At 43.9% G+C, this 25,814-nt stretch overlaps 1 protein-coding gene across 1 annotated transcript; it reads right to left on the minus strand.

The window, feature by feature from the left end:
• Positions 1–327: 327 nt before the first annotated feature.
• htra1.L (HtrA serine peptidase 1 L homeolog) lies at positions 328–22,106 on the minus strand. The gene is made up of 10 exons (XM_018225125.2): positions 21,877–22,106; positions 20,847–21,311; positions 18,907–19,006; positions 15,069–15,273; positions 8,768–8,962; positions 4,626–4,658; positions 3,088–3,202; positions 2,901–2,958; positions 1,415–1,510; positions 328–1,207 (listed from the first exon to the last, which is right to left on the minus strand). The coding sequence occupies exons 2-10, from the start codon at positions 21,253–21,255 to the stop codon at positions 1,039–1,041; spliced, it is 1,380 nt and encodes a 459-aa protein (XP_018080614.1). The 5' UTR covers positions 21,256–21,311; positions 21,877–22,106; the 3' UTR covers positions 328–1,038.
• Positions 22,107–25,814: the final 3,708 nt, after the last annotated feature.

Below are 25,814 nucleotides of genomic sequence, written 5' to 3' on the forward strand. Positions count from 1 at the left end.
CAAAAAGTTGCAATTTACAAAGGACACATAGGACTTGCTGCCTGCTTTGGGCACAACATCTCCCAGCATTTCTTAGAGAACCCCAAACTGTAAATCCGGCAGTGGGTAGGCAGGGGGCAGCGTTACACCAGCAACACCACTTCTGATGTCAGCACAAGCGCATTGTTATTGGCCATTCAAGCGGTTTATTAGTCGGACAAAGTGGTACCTGAGCCCAGAGGCTGCCGTATGCATGAGCAAGTAGAAGAGCAAGGCTATTGCACTAAAAGTTAGATATAGATTAGCAACTGTTTAATTAGGGTAAAAAGTCCACTCAAACTTCCTCCATGTGGTCCAATGCTCAGTGCATTTATTTGGTTAATACTAAAACAAGAACAAGGAATCAACGGGACTGCACAACAGCATAGGGTAATTTTGTGGCAAAGAGGTAAAACAGTTCAGTAAAAAACGTTTACTCATACTGCTCCAAGCAAACCCAGGTCTGGTTCCCTTTACTGCTTTAATTAGATTCGGCCTATACCTATTTGCTCAGAAGCTTTCTATATTCTCTAACCTTTTAATCATGTAAGCTCACCAATCAGAATGCAGCATTGTTTTCCTGTTCTGCCTAGCAACTGCTTTTTTTTATATTACAGTTCATCCAAAGGGAATCCTAAAAACCATTTCTGACAATCTGAAGAGCTGAAGCAAGACATTTAACCACTAGGAAAAAAGCTTGGAATAGCAGCTTGGGGCAGTTGCTTTCTGGCATGATATAACCCTATTAACTGTTTTAGCTGAAGGTATCTCAGTCCAAAGCACCTAAGATTTTACCTTGGGTAAATTTGGAGGCCAAGAAAAAGATGCAAACTGGCACTGAGTTAACTAAAAAAGTTTATGAGGCTGCATCAGCAGGACAATTAGCAATGAGATAGCAAAAGTGAGGCTCCTTCACCCCAGGATTATAAACAGTGTACTCTTATGGGCAATGTCATTGTATGGGTTTTTTTGGGTTTTTTTATTCATAGGAAGAAGCATGAAACCAGCTCATTTCTCCCATTAAAATTCTATTTCCTTGGGTGTCACAGAGATGGGGATGTCCTCGTTGCCACGACGTATCACCATCTGTAGAGTGCCCTCTTTTTTAATGGCTTCACTGACGTCACTGCTGGAGGTCACAGTCTTGCCACTTATACTGATTATTATATCACCTTCCTTCAAGCCAGCTCTGGAACAGAAATATAGGAATTAATAGAATATCAAATGGATGATGATTCTTCCTACCAGTAGATGATGTGTATATGTGCCAAAGACCAAAACTGGTAATAATGCTGTGATCAACTAGAAGGAGCCATTGCCAATAACCAATATGGCTGCTCTCAAGAAGAAAATCTACATGTGCTTGGATATTGGTGGATCAAGAGCACCAACTTACTCTTCAGCTGGGGTGTCTGGGAGAACTTCTACGATATAAGCTCCTGAGGTGTTCTCTGGGAAATCCTTCACTTGCTCCTTGAGCTCCTTCAGTTTTCTGCAATGGAAAGATAGAGATTCATTCTATATGATCTTCTGCCCATGTAGGACCTAAAGAACTATTAGAAGTGAAGGACTTTTCATGGTGGAGCAGCAAGTAACATTCCCAAATCCATGTTGTGTCCTTAAGTTATTTAATGGTAAGTGTTGTCTTTAAAGGGGGGATGTAAAGAGGGAAGGGGTCCTAGGAACTTGCAATTAGAAGTCATATGGAGGCAGAGTGGGGGAATACATATATAGCAAAGCAAGATGGCGACAATACTTCAACAGAAGCTGAAGAGCCATAGGTTGCACCATTCTACATTGTCTGTTTCTGGCCCAAGCCTTGCCCCAACTAATGGCCCTTATCAATGTGACCATACATGGGCCAGTTTTAGTGATATTCTGGCAACAGCCTTATAGGAACTTTGAAAGTTTTAGAACGTCAAAGAGATTAAGGCTCTGAATCAAATGTTTGGGCAGAGGCCACAGAAGATGTTTAAGGGGAGGTACGGTGGCTACTGGTAACCGCTGCAAAATTGGGTCCCACTACTGCCACAGAGTGGTTACTGGATCCTGACGCAACTACAATTGGAATGGCCACAGCCCCCTTGCCTTAACCTGATGCGTATGCATTTGGGCCATGGTCCAAACAGATCCCTATGTGGAAATGTTGGCCCATCTGTTTCCAGGCCATCCAGTAACCACATTCACTTGCACACAGCAATCATAGGCCAACCTATTTTTCCCCAGTTTCACAAACTGAGAAGCACCAGGGTTTGAGCTGCCAGAAGGCTTTTTGGGGTTGGGGATCAACAATCAGAAATCAGTGTTCATACAATGTGCATGAGAATGACTGAATAGATTAAAAAGTTCAGATTTTGGTGGTGTAGTTCTTTGCACGCAAGGTCATTCCCCGTGATTTATCACTTACATATTTTTATTTATGGTCAATGGGCCAAGAGGTCAAGTTCTACCCAAGGGTTCCATTTGCAATAACTGGCGCCTGACTTGACAGTTTGCAGGCGTCACAGTTTTTATGGGTTCACTGTGGTCAATGCAAGCCAAGTAGTGTGTTTACTGAGATTAGTAGGTGAATGGGAGGAATAGATATAAATCATTATGAGCCACTACAATAGTTAGAAGTCTTTGCAGCCAATCGTGGTTGTACATGAACACAGCAATGGAGTAGGCAGCCCTCAGCACTACAGATACATGTATGGGACCTGTTATCCAGAATTTAGATCTTAATACCTTAATTCACCTAAAATATCATATAAGAATTAATTAAACCTTCAATAAGGCTAATGCTTTTGCAGGAACAGAACAGATGGAACAGGAATCAAAGGGTTTTAGAAGAGAATGTGGCAGCAGGAAATGCTCAGGTGTCACTAAATGAAGGACCTCACCCCTGGCTCAGCGATATCATCCGTATCCCCAGGTATTTCTTTTTCTTAGTCCCTTGACCTGGTAAATAAAAGAACAGAAAGCTCAGAACTTCAATAAGAGTCTGTAACCACATCTGCCTGCAGAGGGCGCCATTCTATTCCCAACAGGATCAGCCACGTTCCCAATGTCCAGCTGCCGAATCTTTACCTGTGGACTGTCTGTTGTGTGACTCCGCTAGGAACTTGCGGATTTTATCCGACGGAATAGCGAAGGAGATCCCCGCTGTAACCTTCAGGGTGTTTATACCGATCACCTCACCGTCCTGCAGGTTAAAGCAAAGAATGAGACGCTGGCCTGGAGATAGGGTGTGTGTGTTTCTGTGAGTCTTTGCATGTTTATCTGAGATTTTGCTCTTGTGCGTATTTGTATATGTGTGTCTCTTTGCATGTGTGTATTTACATATGTGTGTCTTTGTGTATTTGCATATGTGTCTCTTTGCATATGTGTATGTGCATATGTGTGTCTTTCTGCATGTGTATAGTTGCATATGTGTATGTGCATATGTGTGCTTTCTGCATGTGTGTATTTGCATGTGTGTGTCTCTTTGCATGTGTGTATTTGCATACGTGTGTCTTTGTGTATTTGCATATGTGCCTTTCTGCATGTGTGTATTTGCATGTGTGTGAGTCTTTGTATGCATGCGTGTATGTGAATGCACCCAGACTTGCAGGGTGACGTTCCCCTGCTTAAAAGGGTTGTTCATCTTTAAATAAACTTTTAGTATTATGTAGAGAATGATATTCAGAGACAATTTGCAATTGGTTTTTATTTTTTATTATTTGTAATTTTTGAGTTTGTTTGATATTTTAATTCAGCAGCTCTCCAGTTTGCAATTTCAGCAATCTGGTTACTAGGGATCAACTTATCCTAGCAACCATGCATTGATTTGAATAAGAGACTGGAATATTAATAGGAGGTGACCTAAATAAAAAGACAAGTAATAAAATAGCAATAACAATACATTTGTAGCCTAACAGAGCATTCGTTTTTTTAGATGGGGTCAGTGACCCCCATTTGAAAGCTGGAAAGAGTCAGAAGAAGGCAAATAATTCAATAACTAAATAAATAAAAAAATAAATAATGAAGGCCAATTGAAAAGTTGCTTAGAATAAGCCATTCTATAACATACTAAGGGGCCGTTTCATCAATAGTCGAATATCGAGGGTTAATTAACCCTCGATATTCGACTGGGAACTAAAATCGTTCGACTTCGAATATCGAAGTCGAACGATTTTGCGCAAATCCTGCGATCGATCGAACGATTAAATCCTTCGAATCGAACGATTCGAAGGATTTGAATCCAACGATCGAAGGAAAATCCTTCGAACAAAAAATCACAGGCAAGCCTATGGGGACCTTCCCCATAGGCTAACATTGACTTCGGTAGGTTTTATCTACCGAAGTAGGTGGTCGAAGTATTTTTTAAAGAGACAGTACTTCGATTATCGAATGGTCGAATGGTCGAACGATTTTTACTTCGAATCGTTCGAATTCGAACGAATTTAACCAATTCGATGGTCGAAGTACCCAAAAAATACTTCGAAATTCAAAGTTTTTTACATTCGAATTCTTCACTCGAATTTTGTAAATCTGCCCCTAAAAGTTAACTTTTAATCAACACATCTAATAACTCGCCCAATGACTTACATTATGAGCTCAAATAAAAAGGAAGGGGGGACGCTTACCAGATTGACAAGGGGGCCCCCAGAGTTTCCATACTGCAAGACAAAATAAACAGCGGTGTTAATCAGGCCACAAGTGCATTGCTAATATCTTGTATTAAGTGCCAGAATAAACAGAGCGGGTTATATAAATGCTTATGAGCCGCACTGAAGCCTATGGGGGATATGATATTGGGCCTGTTTCTCTGTGCTGCTCAATGAGCCCCTTGCTGAATCCTTGTGTTGCTTGGCAGGGACACGGATTTCTCTGTTTCTGGCTCTCTGCTCCGTCTCTGCCCGAACCTTCTCTCTTCGGGTTTGAACTCAGAGTGAGATCAGCTGCAACATTACCGCAGGGCAGGTGCTGTTTGTGAAAGTATAACATGCGTGGGCACATTCTGCTCTATTTCGTTTTTTTTATCAGAATGGCAACAAATGTGTTTTTTATATCAAACATGATTTTTTTTTAGCAGTATTTGTTTGGATTTGGTCATGAAGGGTTGGAGTGGTTCTAACCCGCCTGCGCAATTCATAATCTAATCTCTTCTCCTTGTTATCGTATTTTTCCATGGGGCCGACAATTTAGGGTTTTTTTAGAATAGTTTAATCTCCTAATCCAGGACAGAAATAGTTAAAGGGATATTGACATGTTTTTTTTTTTCCAAAACGCATCAGTTAATAGTGCTGCTCCAGCAGAATTCTGCACTGAAATCCATTTCTCAATAGAGCAAACAGATTGTTTTATATTTAATTTTGAAATCTGACATGGGGCTAGACATATTGTCAGTTTCCCAGCTGCCCCCAGTCATGTGACTTCTGCTCTGATAAACTTCAGTTACTCTTTACTGTAACGGTAACCAGATAGCAGCTCCCTAACACAAGATAACAGCTGCCTGGTAGATCTAAGAAGTAGGAGAAATAACAGCCTGCCAGAAAGTAGTTTCATCCTCAAGTGCAGGCACAAGTCCCATGACTGGGGCAGCTGGGAAACTGACAATATGTCTAGCCTAGGGTTTCCACCCGGCCGGTATTTTACTAGCCTAGCCGGTAAAACACCTGCCAAGGCCGGGGCTAGTATTAAAAATTTGTAATACCCTTCAGAAAAGCCCTTGGCCTTAGGTGGAAACTTACCGTTTCTTCATCCTCTCGGCCCCTTTTGTGGCACGCTCCGCCCCTTTTTGCATCAGGACCCACCCCTGTAGTTCCCACCCACCCACACCACTGGCCGGTAAGTTTTTTTTTTTTAAAAGGTGGCAACCCTAGCCCCATGTCAGACCTGACACCTGGCTGAAAATCAGGCAGATAACTATATACTGATAATGAAGGGGTGACAAAGAGAAATGGGGAGTAGGGAGAAATGTATCCAGTAATGTAGACTTGTAAGTAGTAAGGGACACTTAGGGGCAGATTTATCAAAGGTCGAGGTGAATTTTCGAATGAAAAAAATCTGAATTTCGATCTATTTTTTGAGTACTTCGACTAGGGAATAGTCCGAAATCGATTCGAATTTGAAAAAAATGTAAAAATTCGAATATCAAAATTTATCATGTACTGTCTCTTCAAAAATTCGACCATTCGCCATCTAAAACCTGCCTAATTGCTGTTTTCGCTTATGGGGGACCTCCTAGAACCCATTTAGAGTCGATTGATGAACTTTGAAAAATCAACATTTTGTTTGGTGGAAAAACTTGGAATCGAATTCGATCGATTGCGCTATTTATTAGATTCGAACGATTCGAATTCGGCCGAATACGGACCTATTTGATCCAAAATTGACCTATTTGACTCAAAAACAACTTCAACTTAATTTCGGTTGGCCCTTTTGAATTTCGAAGTTTTTTCAATTCCAAATTTCGACCCTTGATAAATATGGCCCTTATACTTACAGGGGGTCCAGGTGCTCAAGCCCCAGACCTTCAGCTTGGGGAGGTAATATCATACATTTCGATTCAACTTGTAGGCTGGCTCAAAAACTGGACCTCACTTCAAAATATGATGCAAATAAAAAATGTTTTAATACGCAAATCTCAGAGGGGGGAGTAAGTGCCCACAAGGCACAAAACGCATAAGGCCACCCTCTGAGAGATGTTCCTTTTTGCGTATTTAAACATTTTTTATTTGTATCATATTTTGGAGTCTACAAGTTTTTGTGCCAGCCTACAAGTTGAATCGAAATGAACTATATACTGATGCAGTTCTCTTCAGACAGGTCCCTGTAGGCCCCAAACCAACAATCGAATCTGCCCAATTGGGCTGCTCACATGGGTGCTAAAAACGTGACGTTTCGGTCCACACAGGGACCTTCCTGCATGGACCGAAACATCACGTCTGCTATTCATGCACAATTTGAATACATTTTTATTCGGTGCACAAATATCCCGGTGTTGCTGGTCTTTTTTGTAATATATATATATATATATATACACACACATCATCTGTTGCAGCCCTTACACCACTATACAATTATTTGTAATTGGATAACAATGGAGAACATTCATCTTTCTCTCTAAGGTGCAGAACAGGAGGTCACAGCTAGACCTACTCCTGCTTAGCAGTACAGGCATGTGCTGGCATTGCTCCAAACTGTCAAGAGGTGGTGAGAGTTTCAGTTGAACAGCTGGGAAGCTGCATGTTGGACTCGTTAAAACATATTATTCCATAGTTTCAGCCTCTCGCTGTCGCAGCTTTGAGTTGTTTATATTTCCAGTCTCTGGAGTGGGACAGCCTGGAGCGAGGCCAACACATGCCTCTATGGCTAAGCAGGGGCACGTCTAGCCTTGGCCTGTTCTGCTGCTCAGAGACTGATGAATGTTCTCTGCTCTTATCCAATAGCAAACAAATGTTTTATGAAAAGTTTACAAATGTAATTAAACCAAGTCATTGATTAAAGACCCAATCCCTTTCTATTACACCAACCTTAATAAAGCGGATTGGGGTCAAATAAGAAAAAAACAAATGGTTATGTTTTCCTTACTCATAGTCCCTTTAACATAGCTGGGTTTGGACCATCTAAGGGCAGAGATACACGGTTAGATTTGGGGAGATTAGTTGCCCGGCAACAAATCTCCTCTTCTACAGGGCGACTAATCTCCTGGAACTGCCTTCTCCTGCCAGCTAGAATGTAAATCGCCGGCTGAATGGCACCCGGAGTGCTTCTTTTTCTGAAGTTTCCTCATGAGGCAATTTCGGAAAACGAATCGATCTGAGTCCCATCCTGCCGGCGATTTACATTCTTGCCAATGGGAGGCAGTTCGGGGAGATTAGTAACCCAAAAGAAGAGGAGATATGTTGCCGAGCGACTAATATTCCCGAACCTGACCATGTGTCTCTGCCCTTAAAGAAAATACTAAGGTGGGGGATGGTTAAACAATGGCAAAAAGTGGCTTGTATCCCCCCTAGAGCTGTTTGGCTGGAAAGGGAACAGGTCTTTTCAGAGACAGCTACATACGAGGGAACATAGAGCACATAACTATGATGGCTGCATGGCGGATATAATAAACTGTACTAGATGATTCATTTGGCACTTTTCCTTTTGGCTAAGGCCTCGAGCGAAACTCAGGGAATGGAGCCTAGTCTCAGACACTAGGGAGTGGTACTGGCCAAAGAACTTGCAATGAAGCAATTTTAGAAGAACATATGGTTTGATCCAGAGTCAGATGCAGTTGGAGTCCCACCAAACAAACCTATGAAAATTGTCCAGCACCAAACCGAAAGCAAACTTTTGGTGCCATCTCTTGGGTCACAGATTGTGCAATGTTATTACCTAAATTATAGACATATAACTATGCCTCGTGTCCTCTGACAAGCAAACCTCTGATGTTTTTAAGGTTGTCAGTTGCACTTTTGGGCAATCAATTACAGAAAACAGTGTGAAAGGTTAAAATATGCAATTGACCTGCTCTCATTCTGCTCCCTATTCTGTAAGCACAATCTAATACACATGTGGGTTCAAAATGGCAGTAGAACCCTAGACTTCACAGGTGCCTGTCCAACCACATCCTATTGGATAAATACGACCAAACAAGGCACTTCACTATCTTGGGCAACAGCCCAGTTGAAGACCAAGTTCGCTACTGAACAGCCTACCCAATACCTGAAGCAAACTATGGAACTATGGAATTACCTGTTATGAAGTTATAAAGTTAGCTGAGTGAGGGTTTACTCACATTGATAATGGCGTCAGTCTGAATATAATCCATGTCGGAGTTCCTTAGGCCCAACTCTTTGCCCCCACGCTGAGCGGTGCTCACTATCCCAGTCGTGACTGTGTTCTGAAGGGAGAAAGGACTCCCGATTGCCACCACAAACTCTCCTGGGCGAAGGTCTTCTGAGCGACCCAACTGCAAAACCGGTAACTTCCCCTGCGGAGACATGGACAACGTGAATAAATAATACTGATTAGAAGACCAGTGAGCTGGACCAATGATGGCCATGAACACTGTAACAGAAACTTGATACTAAAAGACAATGAGGTATTGATGTTAAAGGATTACGAAAAAAAATATTCACTATCCATATCTTGTACTTGCACGTGTTTTATTTGGAGCAGAGTTCCTGGTGTTGCCTTAGACGGAAAACCGTAATTTCTGCTGTATACATAAACACCCTCATTTCAAATTGTATTGACCTTGCTTCATACTGAAAAATAACACTGGCCCCTATTTGGCAAACACAAAGCTAACAAGTAGGAGGCTGGAGCTTAATGCAGCGGAGGACACCTTGCCAACATTATTGTAGACCCCAAGAAATGTTTTGTCACTGACAAATCCAGACAAAACGGATGAGTGATCATGAAACAAACTAGAAGCTTAACAAGCCCCATTTCCCCAAAACATTGCTGAGGAATTAGTCAGACTGAAGCTCCTGCAGTACAAACATATTGTTTTCATCACTCAGAATGTGCCTTGTCATGCAATCAATCTCCCGTTATTAAATGTATTTCTAGGGCAGAACGAGACACATAGCCATCTAACATTCCGATTCTATTCCCGTAAATACAATTGCTGATCTGCACCTGCCCGTAGGTCCCTCTCCTGCCTCACAGAAGGGTCTCGGGATAATTTACTCCTCCGGTCTCTTGGCACCAGACTGACCAAGACTTAGCAGAGCCATTAATCAATATTTGCACAAGTTACTGTTATTTAGCCTAATGTCTGGCACAAATCTTGGATTATACAAGGCTCTAAATTTGCTCTGGTGCTAGAAATGACCAAATTGCATCTCCTTAAACATAAACCAAGAAGAAACAGCAAAGAGAGCAGACACAGCACCTTCTGCATGGCCCAAAAGTATAAATGTGAATGGACCCTCTTCATGGTTGGGGGGCTTCAAAGGTTTGATGTGGTTTATTGATGACACTATTGATGGAAGTCAAAGCCAATTCTCATAATTACCAATCATACTGCCAGAAAGGGAAGTCACATTGACTTCAGAACGTACTGAGAATGGGCAATGTCCTTACTCTGCTTTATCCCACTGAGAAAAGCAGAAAAACCAGAAAGTAAGAGTTTGGCTGACATACCACCTTTCCAAAATGTTCTACTTCATGAGAGTTCCTTAGGAGGCCATAACCACCGAGACTGGTGGCAACTAACTTGAGTGTGTCCTGATGATGTATTTAGCAGTTTAGAAACTCCTTTGTTGGAACCAAGTATAGAAGAGTCTTCAACCATAGCATCCTGGTAGGATGCAACTGGCAAGACTTGCATGTTTGGACTGGCCTGCCAGAGTACTAGAGGATCCCTTAGAGCAGTGATCCCCAACCAGTGGCTCGTGAGCAACAACCTTTCGGATGTTGATCCCAGTGGCCTCAAAGCAGGTGCTTATTTTTGAATTCCAGGCTTGGAGGCAAGGTGTACTGCCAAACAGAGCCTCCTGTAGGCTGCCAGTCCACATAGGGGCTACCAAATAGCCAATCAAGACCTTATTTGGCATCCCCAGGGACTTTAAACATGCTTGTGTTTCTCCCCAACTCCTTTTAGACTGGAATAGGGCTCATGGGTGAAAAATGTTGGGGACCCCTGCCTCAGGAGAACCAGACACTAGTGGGCCCTACTCATGGACAATTCTAATCAACTATTTCTTATTTACACCATAAGCCTATACAATCATCCTCCATTGCATCTCAGTCTGGCTCAGTCAACAATTTCAAAACTATTTCCCACTCTGTGTATTAAATCTGATCTACCAGTACAGAGAGGGTACAATGCCCCATACACTACTATAGACAGCCCTGGAGTAGAGGCAATCTTATTTAGAGGGACTCAAAGTGTTCTGGCCATAATAAAAAGTAGAATTTATAGTCAAAACCATCAAAACAGAGGGGCAGTGCGTGTGTAAGAGCTTTTTCTATCCATGATAATAAGATTTATCTGCCCCGCGTGAATAAAACACAAGCGCCAGATGCCTGTGAGTCACAACAGTAACACAGCTGGGAAATAAAGTGAGCGATTTACTGAAAGCCCCACTAAATCACTTTGTTAGAACTAATCAGCAGCCGTTTATTGCACGGATATTCTCCGTTCTGCTTAATTGCATGTCCGACGTGAGACTCAATCACTGGGGCAATTTACTGGGGAATTTCTCCTTTCTGCAAGTAAAGTCTGCGAGTAACAAAGTCCCCAGGATTCTTAGCTTAGAGACTCACAGACACATAATCAATGTGCAGGGAAACGTCAAGAGATTCTTCCAACTTCAGTAAACAAAGCTTTTGCCAATCTGCATTTTCCCTTTGACTGCACATTGCGTATATGGGTTATAAACAGTTTAAGGGGCCGCTATACGCAATATGCAGTCAAAGGGAAAATACAGATTGGCAAAAGCTTCGTTTACTGAAGTTGGAAGAATCTCTTGACGCTTCCCTGCTCGGTTCTATTGCTCATTCAGTGAAACATAAAGAAACACTTCCTGCTTAACTAAAATAAAATATTGAATCATTTATTTTGTAAGTCTATCTCTACCGCACTGCCTGCATACAGAATCAGATGCAAAATAGAAATAAGGATCTATGTGCAGCACAGTAAAGTTTCATTTGGCTTCATAAAAAGATGTATTAACACTACATATCCAGTTAATTTTCCCTTTAATAATAACATATCAAGTGGATGTGTTAACTGAGCAAGAAGAGGTTTATTGCAGCCTCCCATTATACAGATACACAGCCCTATTGTATTTCTCCCTCTGCAGCTCTACACAATTGTGCTGTTCCATTCAGTTCCAGAGTTCTGTTCCCTGGAAGGCGTCCAGCCTATGTACTAACGCATGTTGGATGATATTTATCCGTCAGATAACTCTGCGCTGTTACTTGTCACAAGGGCTGAGTCCGTACCATAAAACAAGGAAAGTAGGGCAGGACATGTTTCTAAAGCTACAGTGCCATGTCTCTAAAACATCAATAGGTTTTATATTTGTATCTGCCTCCTACATTCAAGCCACAGATCACTACCGGCCAGCTATTAAATTCTGTCTGACTCCTAAATTTATATAATTTGCTCCATCTGTGAAAATAAATAATTTCATGCAACTCACAATAGGATTACTTGCAAATGGTTTCATTATGCACAAGACACAGCCCAAACGAATACACTGTTATCTGCTAGATGTGAATGGAAACAACATATACTGTGATATACTTGCTGAGTACAGGTGGATTTGCTAAGTGGATTTCAGCATACTTGCCATTTGTTTTATGGTGATCTGGGAAGGGAGTGTGACTGTGGGATAGCAGGTATAGTAGGGAGAGATGGTGCCTATAGTAACAGTGGATAATAGTCTCTGGGAAGGGAGTGTGACTGTGGGATAGCAGGTATAGTAGGGAGAGATGGTGCCTATAGTAACAGTGGGATAATAGTCTCTGGGAAGGGAGTGTGACTGTGGGATAGCAGGTATAGTAGGGAGAGATGGTGCCTATAGTAACAGAGGGATAATAGTCTCTGGGAAGGGAGTGTGACTGTGGGATAGCAGGTATAGTAGGGAGAGATGGTGCCTATAGTAACAGTGGGATAATAGTCTCTGGGAAGGGAGTGTGACTGTGGGATAGCAGGTATAGTAGGGAGAGATGGTGTCTATAGTAACAGTGGATAATAGTCTCTGGGAAGGGAGTGTGACTGTGGGATAGCAGGTATAGTAGGGAGAGATGGTGCCTATAGTAACAGTGGGATAATAGTCTCTGGGAAGGGAGTGTGACTGTGGGATAGCAGGTATAGTAGGGAGAGATGGTGCCTATAGTAACAGAGGGATAATAGTCTCTGGGAAGGGAGTGTGACTGTGGGATAGCAGGTATAGTAGAGAGAGATGGTGCCTATAGTAACAGAGGGATAATAGTCTCTGGGAAGGGAGTGTGACTGTGGGATAGCAGGTATAGTAGGGAGAGATGGTGCCTATAGTAACAGTGGGATAATAGTCTCTGGGAAGGGAATGTGACTGTGGGATAGCAGGTATAGTAGGGAGAGATGGTGCCTATAGTAACAGTGGATAATAGTCTCTGGGAAGGGAGTGTGACTGTGGGATAGCAGGTATAGTAGAGAGAGATGGTGCCTATAGTAACAGAGGGATAATAGTCTCTGGGAAGGGAGTGTGACTGTGGGATAGCAGGTATAGTAGGGAGAGATGGTGCCTATAGTAACAGTGGGATAATAGTCTCTGGGAAGGGAGTGTGACTGTGGGATAGCAGGTATAGTAGGGAGAGATGGTGTCTATAGTAACAGTGGATAATAGTCTCTGGGAAGGGAGTGTGACTGTGGGATAGCAGGTATAGTAGGGAGAGATGGTGTCTATAGTAACAGTGGATAATAGTCTCTGGGAAGGGAGTGTGACTGTGGGATAGCAGGTATAGTAGGGAGAGATGGTGCCTATAGTAACAGTGGGATAATAGTCTCTGGGAAGGGAGTGTGACTGTGGGATAGCAGGTATAGTAGGGAGAGATGGTGCCTATAGTAACAGAGGATAATAGTCTCTGGGAAGGGAGTGTGACTGTGGGATAGCAGGTATAGTAGGGAGAGATGGTGCCTATAGTAACAGTGGGATAATAGTCTCTGGGAAGGGAGTGTGACTGTGGGATAGCAGGTATAGTAGGGAGAGATGGTGTCTATAGTAACAGTGGATAATAGTCTCTGGAAGGGAGTGTGACTGTGGGATAGCAGGTATAGTAGGGAGAGATGGTGTCTATAGTAACAGTGGATAATAGTCTCTGGGAAGGGAGTGTGACTGTGGGATAGCAGGTATAGTAGGGAGAGATGGTGCCTATAGTAACAGTGGGATAATAGTCTCTGGGAAGGGAGTGTGACTGTGGGATAGCAGGTATAGTAGGGAGAGATGGTGCCTATAGTAACAGAGGGATAATAGTCTCTGGGAAGGGAGTGTGACTGTGGGATAGCAGGTATAGTAGGGAGAGATGGTGCCTATAGTAACAGTGGGATAATAGTCTCTGGGAAGGGAGTGTGACTGTGGGATAGCAGGTATAGTAGGGAGAGATGGTGTCTATAGTAACAGTGGATAATAGTCTCTGGGAAGGGAGTGTGACTGTGGGATAGCAGGTATAGTAGGGAGAGATGGTGTCTATAGTAACAGTGGATAATAGTCTCTGAGAAGGGAGTGTGACTGTGGGATAGCAGGTATAGTAGGGAGAGATAGTGCCTATAGTAACAGTGGGATAATAGTCTCTGGGAAGGGAGTGTGACTGTGGGATAGCAGGTATAGTAGGGAGAGATGGTGCCTATAGTAACAGAGGGATAATAGTCTCTGGGAAGGGAGTGTGACTGTGGGATAGCAGGTATAGTAGGGAGAGATGGTGCCTATAGTAACAGTGGGATAATAGTCTCTGGGAAGGGAGTGTGACTGTGGGATAGCAGGTATAGTAGGGAGAGATGGTGTCTATAGTAACAGTGGATAATAGTCTCTGGGAAGGGAGTGTGACTGTGGGATAGCAGGTATAGTAGGGAGAGATGGTGTCTATAGTAACAGTGGGATAATAGTCTCTGGGAAGGGAATGTGACTGTGGGATAGCAGGTATAGTAGGGAGAGATGGTGCCTATAGTAACAGTGGATAATAGTCTCTGGGAAGGGAGTGTGACTGTGGGATAGCAGGTATAGTAGGGAGAGATGGTGCCTATAGTAACAGTGGGATAATAGTCTCTGGGAAGGGAATGTGACTGTGGGATAGCAGGTATAGTAGGGAGAGATGGTGCCTATAGTAACAGTGGATAATAGTCTCTGGGAAGGGAGTGTGACTGTGGGATAGCAGGTATAGTAGGGAGAGATGGTGCCTATAGTAACAGTGGGATAATAGTCTCTGGGAAGGGAGTGTGACTGTGGGATAGCAGGTATAGTAGAGAGAGATGGTGCCTATAGTAACAGAGGGATAATAGTCTCTGGGAAGGTACAAGACTGTGCAAATGCCTCTTCCTAATTTGCAGTGGTATAACAACTGGCTTAGTATAAAAAATACACTGTTCAATAAACTAACCATACCTTTGCTTTGATCTTGATTAGGGCGATATCCGCTTTCTCATCTACGTCAATGATCTGGGCGTCATAGGTGGAGCTGTCGCTGCGCTCAACCTTTAAGCGATGCTTGTTAGTCACGACGTGGGCATTAGTGAGAATGAGCCCATCCTCCGACACAATGAATCCAGAGCCGCTGGCTGCAGGCACCTCTCGCTTGAAGAAAGGGAGTCTGGGGGTGTAGGGAATGGGATAGGGATTAGTATGGAAATGAAAGTTACTATTTATCATACTATGACTATATTGCCTCCCGCAGTAAGTCACAGGTGGGTGTCAGGCTAAATTTACTTTTCCAACTTCCCCACACCGTCCTAACCCAATTCTGATGGGGGAAACTACTATTTAAATATGTGCGCCCTCTCCTTCCTTGAAGGAGAATAAAATTCAGTTGTTTTTCCTCCAAGCGTCTATAAAAATGTTACTGGCTCAGTTTGCAGTTTCAGCATTGCCTAAGCTGCCATAGTCTCAGGATGGCTAGCAACAATGATTCTCACTTCCCATAGGCCTCCCATTGTGTTGTGGTGTAGTAAGAATTCAGAAGGGGCGGGACCTGGCACCCAACCTAGTGTGATGTGATTTTACTGGGGAATATGATCAACCAATCAGAATACTAAATAGAAGTCTGCATAACAGGCATCTCTAGGTTTTCCAATAGCCTGGGCAAGGAGTGGGTGGTATCAGCATAGGGCAATTTTTTTCACCTTTGACTTAACTTTTAGTATGATGTAGACTAGAAAATGATTTGCAATTGGTCTTCATTTTTTATTATTTGTGGTTTTTAAACGTTTTAGTTCTTTATTCAGCAGCTCTCCAGTGTGCAATTTTGGCAATCTGGTTGCTAGGGTCCAAATGACCCTAGCAACCGTGCAATGATTTGCATGAGAGACTGGAATATGAACAGGAGAGGACCTGAGTAAAAAGATGAGTAATCCAAAGTAACAATAACAATAAGTTTGTAGCTTTACAGATTGGGTCACTGAACCCCATTTGAAAACTGGAAAGAGTCAGATGAAACAGGCCAATAATTAAAAATATTATAATAAAAAAAAAAAAAGGAAAAATTAAGACCAATTGAAAAGTTGCTGAGAATTAGACACTATATAACATACTAAAAATTAACTTAAAGGTAAACCACCCCTGTAAGTTACAGTGGCACTGCCAGGGATCCAATGACTGTTGCCCAATAAGAACTAAAGACTATTAAGGAGCCTTTTATGTTACCCCAAAGTCCAGTATTACTTTATATATTGATATATATATATATATATATATATAATTTATATAAAACAAGGATCCACCAAATCCAGGATTCAGTTCGGAATTCGGCCTTTTTCAGCAGGATTCGGATTCGGCCGAATCCTTCTGCCCGGCCGAAACCAAATCCGAATCCTAATTTGCATATGCAAATTAGGGGTGGGAGAGAAATCGTGTGACATTTTGTCACAAAACATGGAAGTAAAAAATGTTTTCCTCTTCCCACCCCTAATTTGCATATGCAAATTCGGGTTCTGTATTCGGCCGAATCTTTCACGAAGGATTCAGGGGATCCAAAATAGTGGGTTTGGTGCATCCCTAATATAAAATGTAGCAGGCAGTGTAATGTGCACTATGAGTCTTGTAATAAGAATAGACGGGGCAGTCCTGTATAAGAGAAAGCACCCAAACTGTCAGCTCGGTGGCTTCTCTGCATGTGCAACACTGAAATTTCCATCTATTCCTGGCACCGTGAATATGTTCCTTTGTGACTATTATGGATTTAGGGAAGAACATGCAGCAGGACCCAGAAGTGGGTAAAGTTCAATTCTATTCATCTCATAAACAGTCGTTCTTTTCACCAGTCGCTTCCTCCTATGCGATGTCTTTTTCCTTTTCATGGAAATGATGACTGGCAGATGGGGAGACCCCTCACCTCGTTTAAAGGGTCACTTAATTCAGAAAAATCCCATGTTTAATAATGGCCGTCAGCCCGAATAACCAGCAGGTGGTTTAATATGCGTTCGATCAGGATTTAAAAACTGCTCATATCTTGAAAACTAGAACTAAGATACAAGGAATGTAAACTGCAAATGTGCCTAGAGCGGTCAGCAGTTTTATATCAATTTGAGGGTTTACATCAGCTTTTAAGGTACAAATAGCCCCTATGTATATTGAATATACTCAAAGTTAAATTGGTTGTTCACCTTTAAAGGAGAACTAAAGCTTAACTAAAGAAGTAGCTAGAAATGTTGTACATTATGTTTTGTGCTTCTGTACCAGCCCAAGGCAACCACAGCCTTTTAGCAGTAAAGATCTGTGTCTCCAAAGATGCCCCAGTAGCTCCCCATCTTCTTTTCTGCTGATTCACTGCACATGCTCTGTGCTGCTGTCACTTACTGAGCTTAGGGACCCACTCACAATATACAGTACACATAGAATAGAAATGTCACAATATAAGGCTGATTAGTAATTAATACAGATAATTACTACATGGCAGCACAGAAACCAGTGCAATTAGCATCAGAATTTAATAATCAGCAAACCTGTAGCATCAGCTTATATTACAGGGCAAGCTCATTTTCTGCTGGATAATTAGTGACGACCCCTAAACTTAGCTTCTCAACAGCCAATCAGAGCCCACTGAGCATGTGAGTGTCACAGACACTTTCCAAGATGGTGACCCCCTGTGACAAGTTTGAAGTCCTGGATCATTGCTGCTATTGAGAAGCTGAAACTTTAGGCTGGTGCAATAAGTTCAGTATATAATATATGGCATTTTTAACCATATTCGTTTTTAGGGTTTAGTTCTCCTTTAAATCAAATTTGAGTATGATGTAGAGAGAGATTATTCTGATATAATTTGCAGTTGGTCTTTATTTTTTGTCATTTGTGGTATTTGAGTTATTTCGCTTTTTATTCAGCAGTAGGGATGGGCGAATTTGACCTGTTTCGTTTCGCCAAAAATTTGCCGTCGTCGAAATGTCGCAGACGCCCATTAAAGTCTATGGGCGTCAAATATAAATTTGTCGTGCGGCAAAATTATTTTGACGCGCGTCTTTTTTTTTTTTGCCCACACCGCCATACAAGTCTATGGGTGTCATTTTTTCGGCGAAACGAGGCAAAAAAATTCGCCCATCCCTATTCAGCAGCTCTCCAGTTTGCAATTTCAGCAGTCTGGTTGCTTGGGTCCAAATTACCCTAGCAACCATGGCATGATTTGAATGAGAGACTGGAATATGAACAGGAGAGGACTGAATAGAAAGATGAGTAAGAAAAAGTAGAAATAACGATAAATGTGACACCTTACAGAGCGTTTGTTTTTGAAAGCTGGTAGTAAAAGGGTCAGAAGAAGAAGACAAAATCATTCAAAAACTCTAAAAAAGAAAAATTGAAGGCCAATTGAAATGTTGCTTAAAAGTAGCCATTCTATAATCTACTAAAAATTAATTTAATGGTAAACCAACCTTTAAAAGAGAATCTTCCCAGCAATGGAGAAAATCTTGGACCCTAATGTAGGGATTTACATAAATGAGGGATGTCCCACCCGCACCCCTCGAGCTCTTGTAGAACTACAACCCAGACCATTACCGGGCAGCCAGCAGCAGGTTGAACAATAATTATTTTTCTGCGCAGTGGAGTTCACTCATCCCACCATCCCTAACTCTGAGGTCTTTATACATAACAAGATATGAGAAATCCGGACAATACTGACCAGTCGTCCTATTAGAGAAACCTTCTCCTAACTCCCACTGATACTACATTCCCTTAATATCTGCCTCCAGCCATTCATGATCAGTGTACCCCCAAGTGACCCCTACTAGTACATTACATGCGGAAGAGTTCAATGTGGACGACAGCTGGGGCGATCTTCTCCACGACATCAGCAATGAAGTTGTACTTGTAGCGAGGGCTGTCTGGGTCCTTCTGTCCTACAAGCAGAGGAAAAGGCTGATACATTACATAGATACATATGATACATAGACATAGAATATGTGCAACGTGTCAGGGGTCATTTACTAACTGGTGCAAAAGTGTGTCCCCTGGTGTTCATTCAATATCTGCTTCTGTCCAAGGTCTGGCAGCACTTCCTAACTATTGATTCTGATTAACAAGTAGGAATTGGAAAGTGAGATCTTTATTGTACCATCTATAGGCACCATCTCTCCCTACTATACCTGCTATCCCACAGTCACACTCCCTTCCCAGAGACTATTATCCACTGTTACTATAGACACCATCTCTCCCTACTATACCTGCTATCCCACAGTCACACTCCCTTCCCAGAGACTATTATCCACTGTTACTATAGACACCATCTCTCCCTACTATACCTGCTATCCCACAGTCACACTCCCTTCCCAGAGACTATTATCCCACTGTTACTATAGGCACCATCTCTCCCTACTATACCTGCTATCCCACAGTCACACTCCCTTCCCAGAGACTATTATCCCACTGTTACTATAGGCACCATCTCTCCCTACTATACCTGCTATCCCACAGTCACAGTCCCTTCCCAGAGACTATTATCCACTGTTACTATAGGCGCCATCTCTCCCTACTATACCTGCTATCCCACAGTCACACTCCCTTGCCAGAGACTATTATCCCACTGTTACTATAGACACCATCTCTCCCTACTATACCTGCTATCCCACAGTCACACTCCCTTCCCAGAGACTATTATCCACTGTTACTATAGGCACCATCTCTCCCTACTATACCTGCTATCCCACAGTCACACTCCCTTGCCAGAGACTATTATCCCACTGTTACTATAAGACAGATCAGACAATACACCCTGTATTATAAGTGTAATAGTAGTACAACTTTCCCATACTTTCTACTTTTTCCAAGGAACAGATTTTGGGCTACTTCTTGGGCCTTTAGCTGGTTTGTCCTAATGTGCCAAGCCTGTCTCCCAATGCATGTTGGGTAATATAGTTTTTATTTAACAATTTGCCAATTGTCAAGTTTAATGTAAGACTACAATACCCAGCATGCAATGGGACTGGGAGTTACCAGATTTTGGGCTCTGTACCCCAGTCTCCCGTAGGGTTGCCACCTTTACTGAAAAAAATTACCGGCCGGTGGGGGGCGGGCACAAAAAGGGGCGGATCATTACTTAAAAGGGGGCGGGGCTACGCAGCATGCCGCAAAAGGGGGCAGAGCAACACCCAATGTCAAGAACACTGCAAAAAAAGTTCTGCGCAAATTGCTTTTTTTAAAGGGTATTACAAATTACCGGCAACTGCATTGCCGGTAAATTTGTAATACCAGCCCGGCCTTGGCAGGTGTTTTACTGGCTAGGCCGGTAAAATACTGGCCCGGTGGCAAACCTAGTCTCCCGTCACTCTTACGCGTTCTCACATTTTCCAGTGACTTTCCTCAATTTCAGACAATTTTGGGGCAAAACTCAGCTGGCCACCAAAATATCTAGAGATTGATCAGTTTTACTAATATTTATTGAAATTGTATATGAATTAGGGCCCCTATACCTCCTGGGCCCCCTCTGTAGTTACACCCCTGGCGACGGGCAAATCTGTCCCATTTTGCTTCATGGAAATATTTGCAAACAGTGAAAATTTTACATATATTCATTTATTTTTTACTTTTTTTCACTGCACTTATTGTGCTATTGTTGGGCTACTGCTGAAGTGCCTCTTGGCTGGACTTGGGCTGGTTTTGAAAATGAGAGCTGGTGACCCTGTGACAGTCAGACAGACAGATAGAAAGTCAGAGAGTCAGACAGACAGACAGACGTCTCACCTTGCTGACAGTCGCCCCTCTGGATGGGAATGATAGCGGCGACCCCTCGCACTTGTAGCGCTTTGCTCTCGGCCTGGAGGCGGCACAGGCTGCTGTAGGTTTTGCCGTCGCTCCCACAGACGGGCTGGTTGGAGGGACACTGGCACCTGGCCACCCCGCCATTCTTCACACAGCGCAGCCCGGAGGCGCATAACGGATCCTCGGGACCTTCCCCGCAGCGCTCCCACTCGGCAGCAGCACACACAGAGCAGCACCCGCAGCGCAGCGCCGTCTCCCCTGACTGACAGTTGGTAGGTGCCGGGGAGCAAGAGGAAGGGTCACAGCGTGCGGGGCAGCCCACTCCGGTTGAGGGGAGAAGAGCAGCAGGGGCTCCGCAGGTCAGTAACACCGCCAGCCACAACATGGTCATTCCAAAGCAGGACAGTAGGGGGCCCAGTTCTGCCAGATACCCCGAGGCGCTCAGTCCTGAGGAGACACAAGACCCCAAATAACTGCCACGGAATAAATATATTCACCCACCTGCCAGGGTTAAAGGACACAGGACTGGATCCAACCCAATTCCATGAATTGTTACCCGATTAGCAAAGCGCAATGCAATAAAGACAAGAGATACCCCAGAGTTACAGACTGGACATAAGTGACAATATACAAACACCCCCAGTGTAGGGACTGGACAGGCAGAATATCATTAGTTACCCCAGGGGGTAAGTTTAGCCTATAAGATATTTAGTAATTACTAAAGCCACTCAATCTGCCCCAGCTGCGCTACTTTAGCACCGGGGAAGGAACAGACAAAGCTTACATGTTGCTGAACTATAACCCGCAGATTAGAGGGGGTGCAGGGAGTGGGAGTTCAGCAACAGTGTAGGCCCACAGTTTGCCCGATGCCCATCGCCTGCCTATAAGCTTTTTACACATTGTCCAGTTATGGAGCTAAACGTGCAGAATCCCCCTATATAGGGCGAGGGTGCCGGGAGTTATAAAGCAGCTGGAGGGCTGCACAGTGAGAGGCAGAGAAGTCATTACAGACCCTGTGGTTTCTCCGCGGGATTCACAGTTTGGGAAGGTCCCAGTAGATCCGCTGTGTCTCGGTGCAACTCCCAGTCTGAGATCTCCCGACTCCCGGCACCTCTGCTCTTTCCTTGTTCCGCCGGTGGGAGCAGCACAGAGACCGGTCTCCTCTGTGTCCTCAGCACCCGCCACTGATTCAGCTCCTTTATCTGGAATCTCCCCAAATGTGAGCGTTACCCCACCCCCTCCTCCTCCTCCTCCGCCTCATCTCGTGCCACAGACCGGGGCAATGAGCCAGCGCTCAACAACAGCAGTCTCAGCGCTCACAGCGGGGAATTTAGCGCCGGGAATGTACTAAGCGTTGCGCTGATTTTAAAGTCTCAGCTCAGCACTGGGCACAAAGAGAGCAGCACTGGGCATAGACAGGGTAATACTGGGCACAAAGAGGGCAGCACTGGGCATAGACAGGGTAGAACTGGGCATAGACAGGGCAGTACTGGGCATAGACAGGGTAATCTGGGCACAAAGAGGGCAGCACTGGGCATAGACAGGGTAATACTGGGCACAAAGAGGGCAGCACTGGGCATAGACAGGGTAATACTGGGCACAAAGAGGGCAGCACTGGGCATAGACAGGGTAGAACTGGGCATAGACAGGGCAGTACTGGGCATAGACAGGGTAGAACTGGGCATAGACAGGGTAGTACTGGGCATAGACAGGGCAGTACAGGACATAGACAGGGTAATACTGGGCACAAAGGGCAGTACTGGGCATAGACAGGGTAATCTGGGCACAAAGAGGGCAGCACTGGGCATAGACAGGGTAATCCTGGGCACAAAGAGGGCAGCACTGGGCATAGACAGGGTAGAAATGGGCATAGACAGGGCAGTACTGGGCATAAACAGGGTAGAACTGGGCATAGACAGGGTAGTACTTGGCATAGACATGGCAGTACTGGACATAGACAAGGTAATACTGGGCACAAAGAGGGCAGCACTGGGCATAGACAGGGTAATACTGGGCACAAAGAGGGCAGCACTGGGCATAGACAGGGTAGAAATGGGCATAGACAGGGCAGTACTGGGCATAAACAGGGTAGAACTGGGCATAGACAGGGTAGTACTTGGCATAGACATGGCAGTACTGGACATAGACAAGGTAATACTGGGCACAAAGAGGGCAGCACTGGGCATAGACAGGGTAGAACTGGGCATAGACAGGGCAGTACTGGGCATAGACAGGGTAATACTGGGCACAAAGAGGGCAGTACTGGGCATAGACAGGGTAGTACTGGGCACAAAGAGGGCAGTACTGGGCATAGACAGGGTAGTACTGGGCACAAAGAGGGCAGTACTGGGCATAGGCAGGGTAGTACTGGGCACAAATAGGGCAGCACTGTGCATGGACAGGGTAAAACTGGGCATAGACAGGGCAGTACTGGACATAGACAGGGTAATACTGGGCACAAAGAGGGCAGTACTGGGCATAGACAGGGTAATACTGGGCACAAAGAGGGCAGCACTGGGCATAGGCAGGGTAATACTGGGCATAGACAGGGCAGTACAGGGAATAGACAGGGTAATACTGGGCACAAAGAGGGCAGTACTGGGCATAGACAGGGTAGAACTGGGCATAGACAGGGCAGTACTGGACATAGACAGGGTAATACTGGGCACAAAGAGGGCAGCACTGGGCATAGACAGGGCAGTACTGGGCATAGACCGGGTAAAACTGGGCATAGACAGGGTAGTATTGGGCATAGACAGGGTAGTACTGGGCATAGACAGGGTAATACTGGGCATAGACGGGGTAGAACTGGGCATAGACAGGGCAGTACTGGGCATAGACAGGGTAACATTGGGCATAGAGAGGACAGAAGTGGGTAGAGGGCACATAATTGGAATATAACATCACACAGAACTGGTTATAGCACTGGGTATAAGAGCACAATATGTATATAGAGCAGTGATTCCCAACCAGTGGCTGGTGAACAACTTTTTAGATTTGAATGAGGCTCATGGGTACAAGAGTGGCTCACTGGTCTAGAGAGTACAGCATGTAGAGCTGCTTATAAGAGAGCACATCACTGTGTGTTAGAACATCACTTGATATAACACAGCACTGAGTACAGGCAGCACAGCAGTGGAAACAGTGGGTATAACAGCAGTTTGCAGTCCAGGCACCTACTACTAACTGTCATGTGTTTCACATGTATGTGGCAGAGAATACAGGGCACTCTCACATGTAATTAGTGTCCCATTGTATCATGATGATTTCTGCAACTGCTGGGGGGCTCCAGTACCATTGCCTTGATTTAAATCAATGAAAATGAATGAATGAAATTTGTAACCAGCCCAGTGGCCAGTGTGTGGCTCAGCTGTATGGGAGTGTATGGGCCACTTGCCTGTTTGCTGTGTAGCATTTATACAGGCAGGGCAGGGGCAGTAAGTAATGGAAAGTTTTGCAGGAGATAATAGCAAATAAATAAATGTGTATTATATTGGGGAGTCTGTAGTGACTCTGTTGGGTCACCTCTGTGCTCCTTCCTAGCCCCCCCCCCTTGTTTCCATTGTGCACTTCACATCACATCTTGTTCTGCAGATCACAGAGCTGCTACTGTCCCCCTGTTGTAAGGCACCCCAGCTCCTGACACTTTATACACTTACCAGCCTGACAGTTGAAATCAGTGCACAGCCCTCAAATAGCCTCCGTTCTACACAAGCAGGAAAACTTCCAAATATTTACAGTGTGACGCAACGCTCTCTCCAATAACAGAATCAGTCGCATGAAAGGAGGATGTCGAAATGTTACATCTTTTTAACACACTCGGTCTCTTCTGTAGAATCAGGAAAGGGTTTTCCTTTCCATTCTGGCAGGCCCCATATACACCAACAGCTGGCAACTCAGTCAGGAGCAGGTAAGTTGGCAGCTAATGTTGGCCTGGGAATGTCCAGCTTTATTTAACTATGAAAGGGGGTGAGATGAGGAAGCTAAGCGCTTTCAGAGCAAGCAAGACTACAGAAGGGTAGTTCACTTTTAGTAAGATCCAGACTATGATATGCTGATACACAAGTAAATTGGTCTCTCCAGTTTGGAATTGCAGCAATTGTGTGGTTGCTAGGGTCCCACTTCACCTTAGCAACCAGACAGTGCTTTACATACCAGTTCATTTTATTTTTTATAACAGTGCAGGGAATGGGGCTGCTGCTTTATAAGAGGGAAAGAGAGAAATAGAGAGAGAGAGAGAGAGAGAGAGAGAGAGAGAGAGAAATAGAGAGACAGAGACAAATAGAAAGTGTTAGAGAGAGAGAAATAGAGAGACAGAGAGAAATAGAAAGTGTTAGAGAGAGAGAAATAGAGAGAGAGACAGAGACAAATGAGAGAGAGAGAAATAGAAAGTGTGTGTAAGAGAGAGAGAGAAATAGACAGAGAAAAATAGAGAGAGAAATAAAGAGAGAGAAAGAGAGTGAGAGAAACAGAGAGAGAGAGAGAGAGAGAGAGAGAGAGAGAAATAAAGAGAGAAATAGAAAGAGAGAGAGATAGAGAGAGAAATGGAGAGAGAGGGCTAGAGAGAGAAATGGAGAGAAATAGAAAGAGAAATAGAGAGAGAGAGAGAAATAGAAAGAGAGAGAGAAATAGAAAGAAAGAGAGAGAGCATTGCATAATGTTACCATGTGTTTTATAACTCTGCTATCCCACAATGCTCTGCTTCCATTGGTTTTTCCATCTCCCCTTGGCACCCTCCATAGAAGTGCCTGGCAGGCTGCACATGAGGGTTCCCATAAATCCCTGCACATGGGCAGATAATCACAAGCAGGACAAGCAAGTAGCTGCCTCTAGGGAAGATGAAGTCAGTAAAGGAGCACTTAAAGGTACAGTGAGTGCAGCGGGGATAGAATAAGGTCTTATAAGAATAAGGTTTTATAAGGTAACCTGATCATTGGAAACTCCGGCACG

This window comes from Xenopus laevis, chromosome 7L, assembly GCF_017654675.1.
Source record: "Xenopus laevis strain J_2021 chromosome 7L, Xenopus_laevis_v10.1, whole genome shotgun sequence".
Taxonomy (NCBI): domain Eukaryota; kingdom Metazoa; phylum Chordata; class Amphibia; order Anura; family Pipidae; genus Xenopus; species Xenopus laevis.

Coding starts and splice junctions, on each gene's coding strand:
- htra1.L (XM_018225125.2), bottom strand. CDS start 21,255: ATGACCATGTTGTGGCTGGCGGTGTTACTGACCTGCGGAGCCCCTGCT. Junction 15,274..18,906: donor CACATTGAACTCTTCCGCAT/GTAATGTACTAG, acceptor CTACACCCCCAG/ACTCCCTTTCTTCAAGCGAG. Junction 1,208..1,414: donor CCAGACACCCCAGCTGAAGA/GTAAGTTGGTGC, acceptor TTTCTGTTCCAG/AGCTGGCTTGAAGGAAGGTG.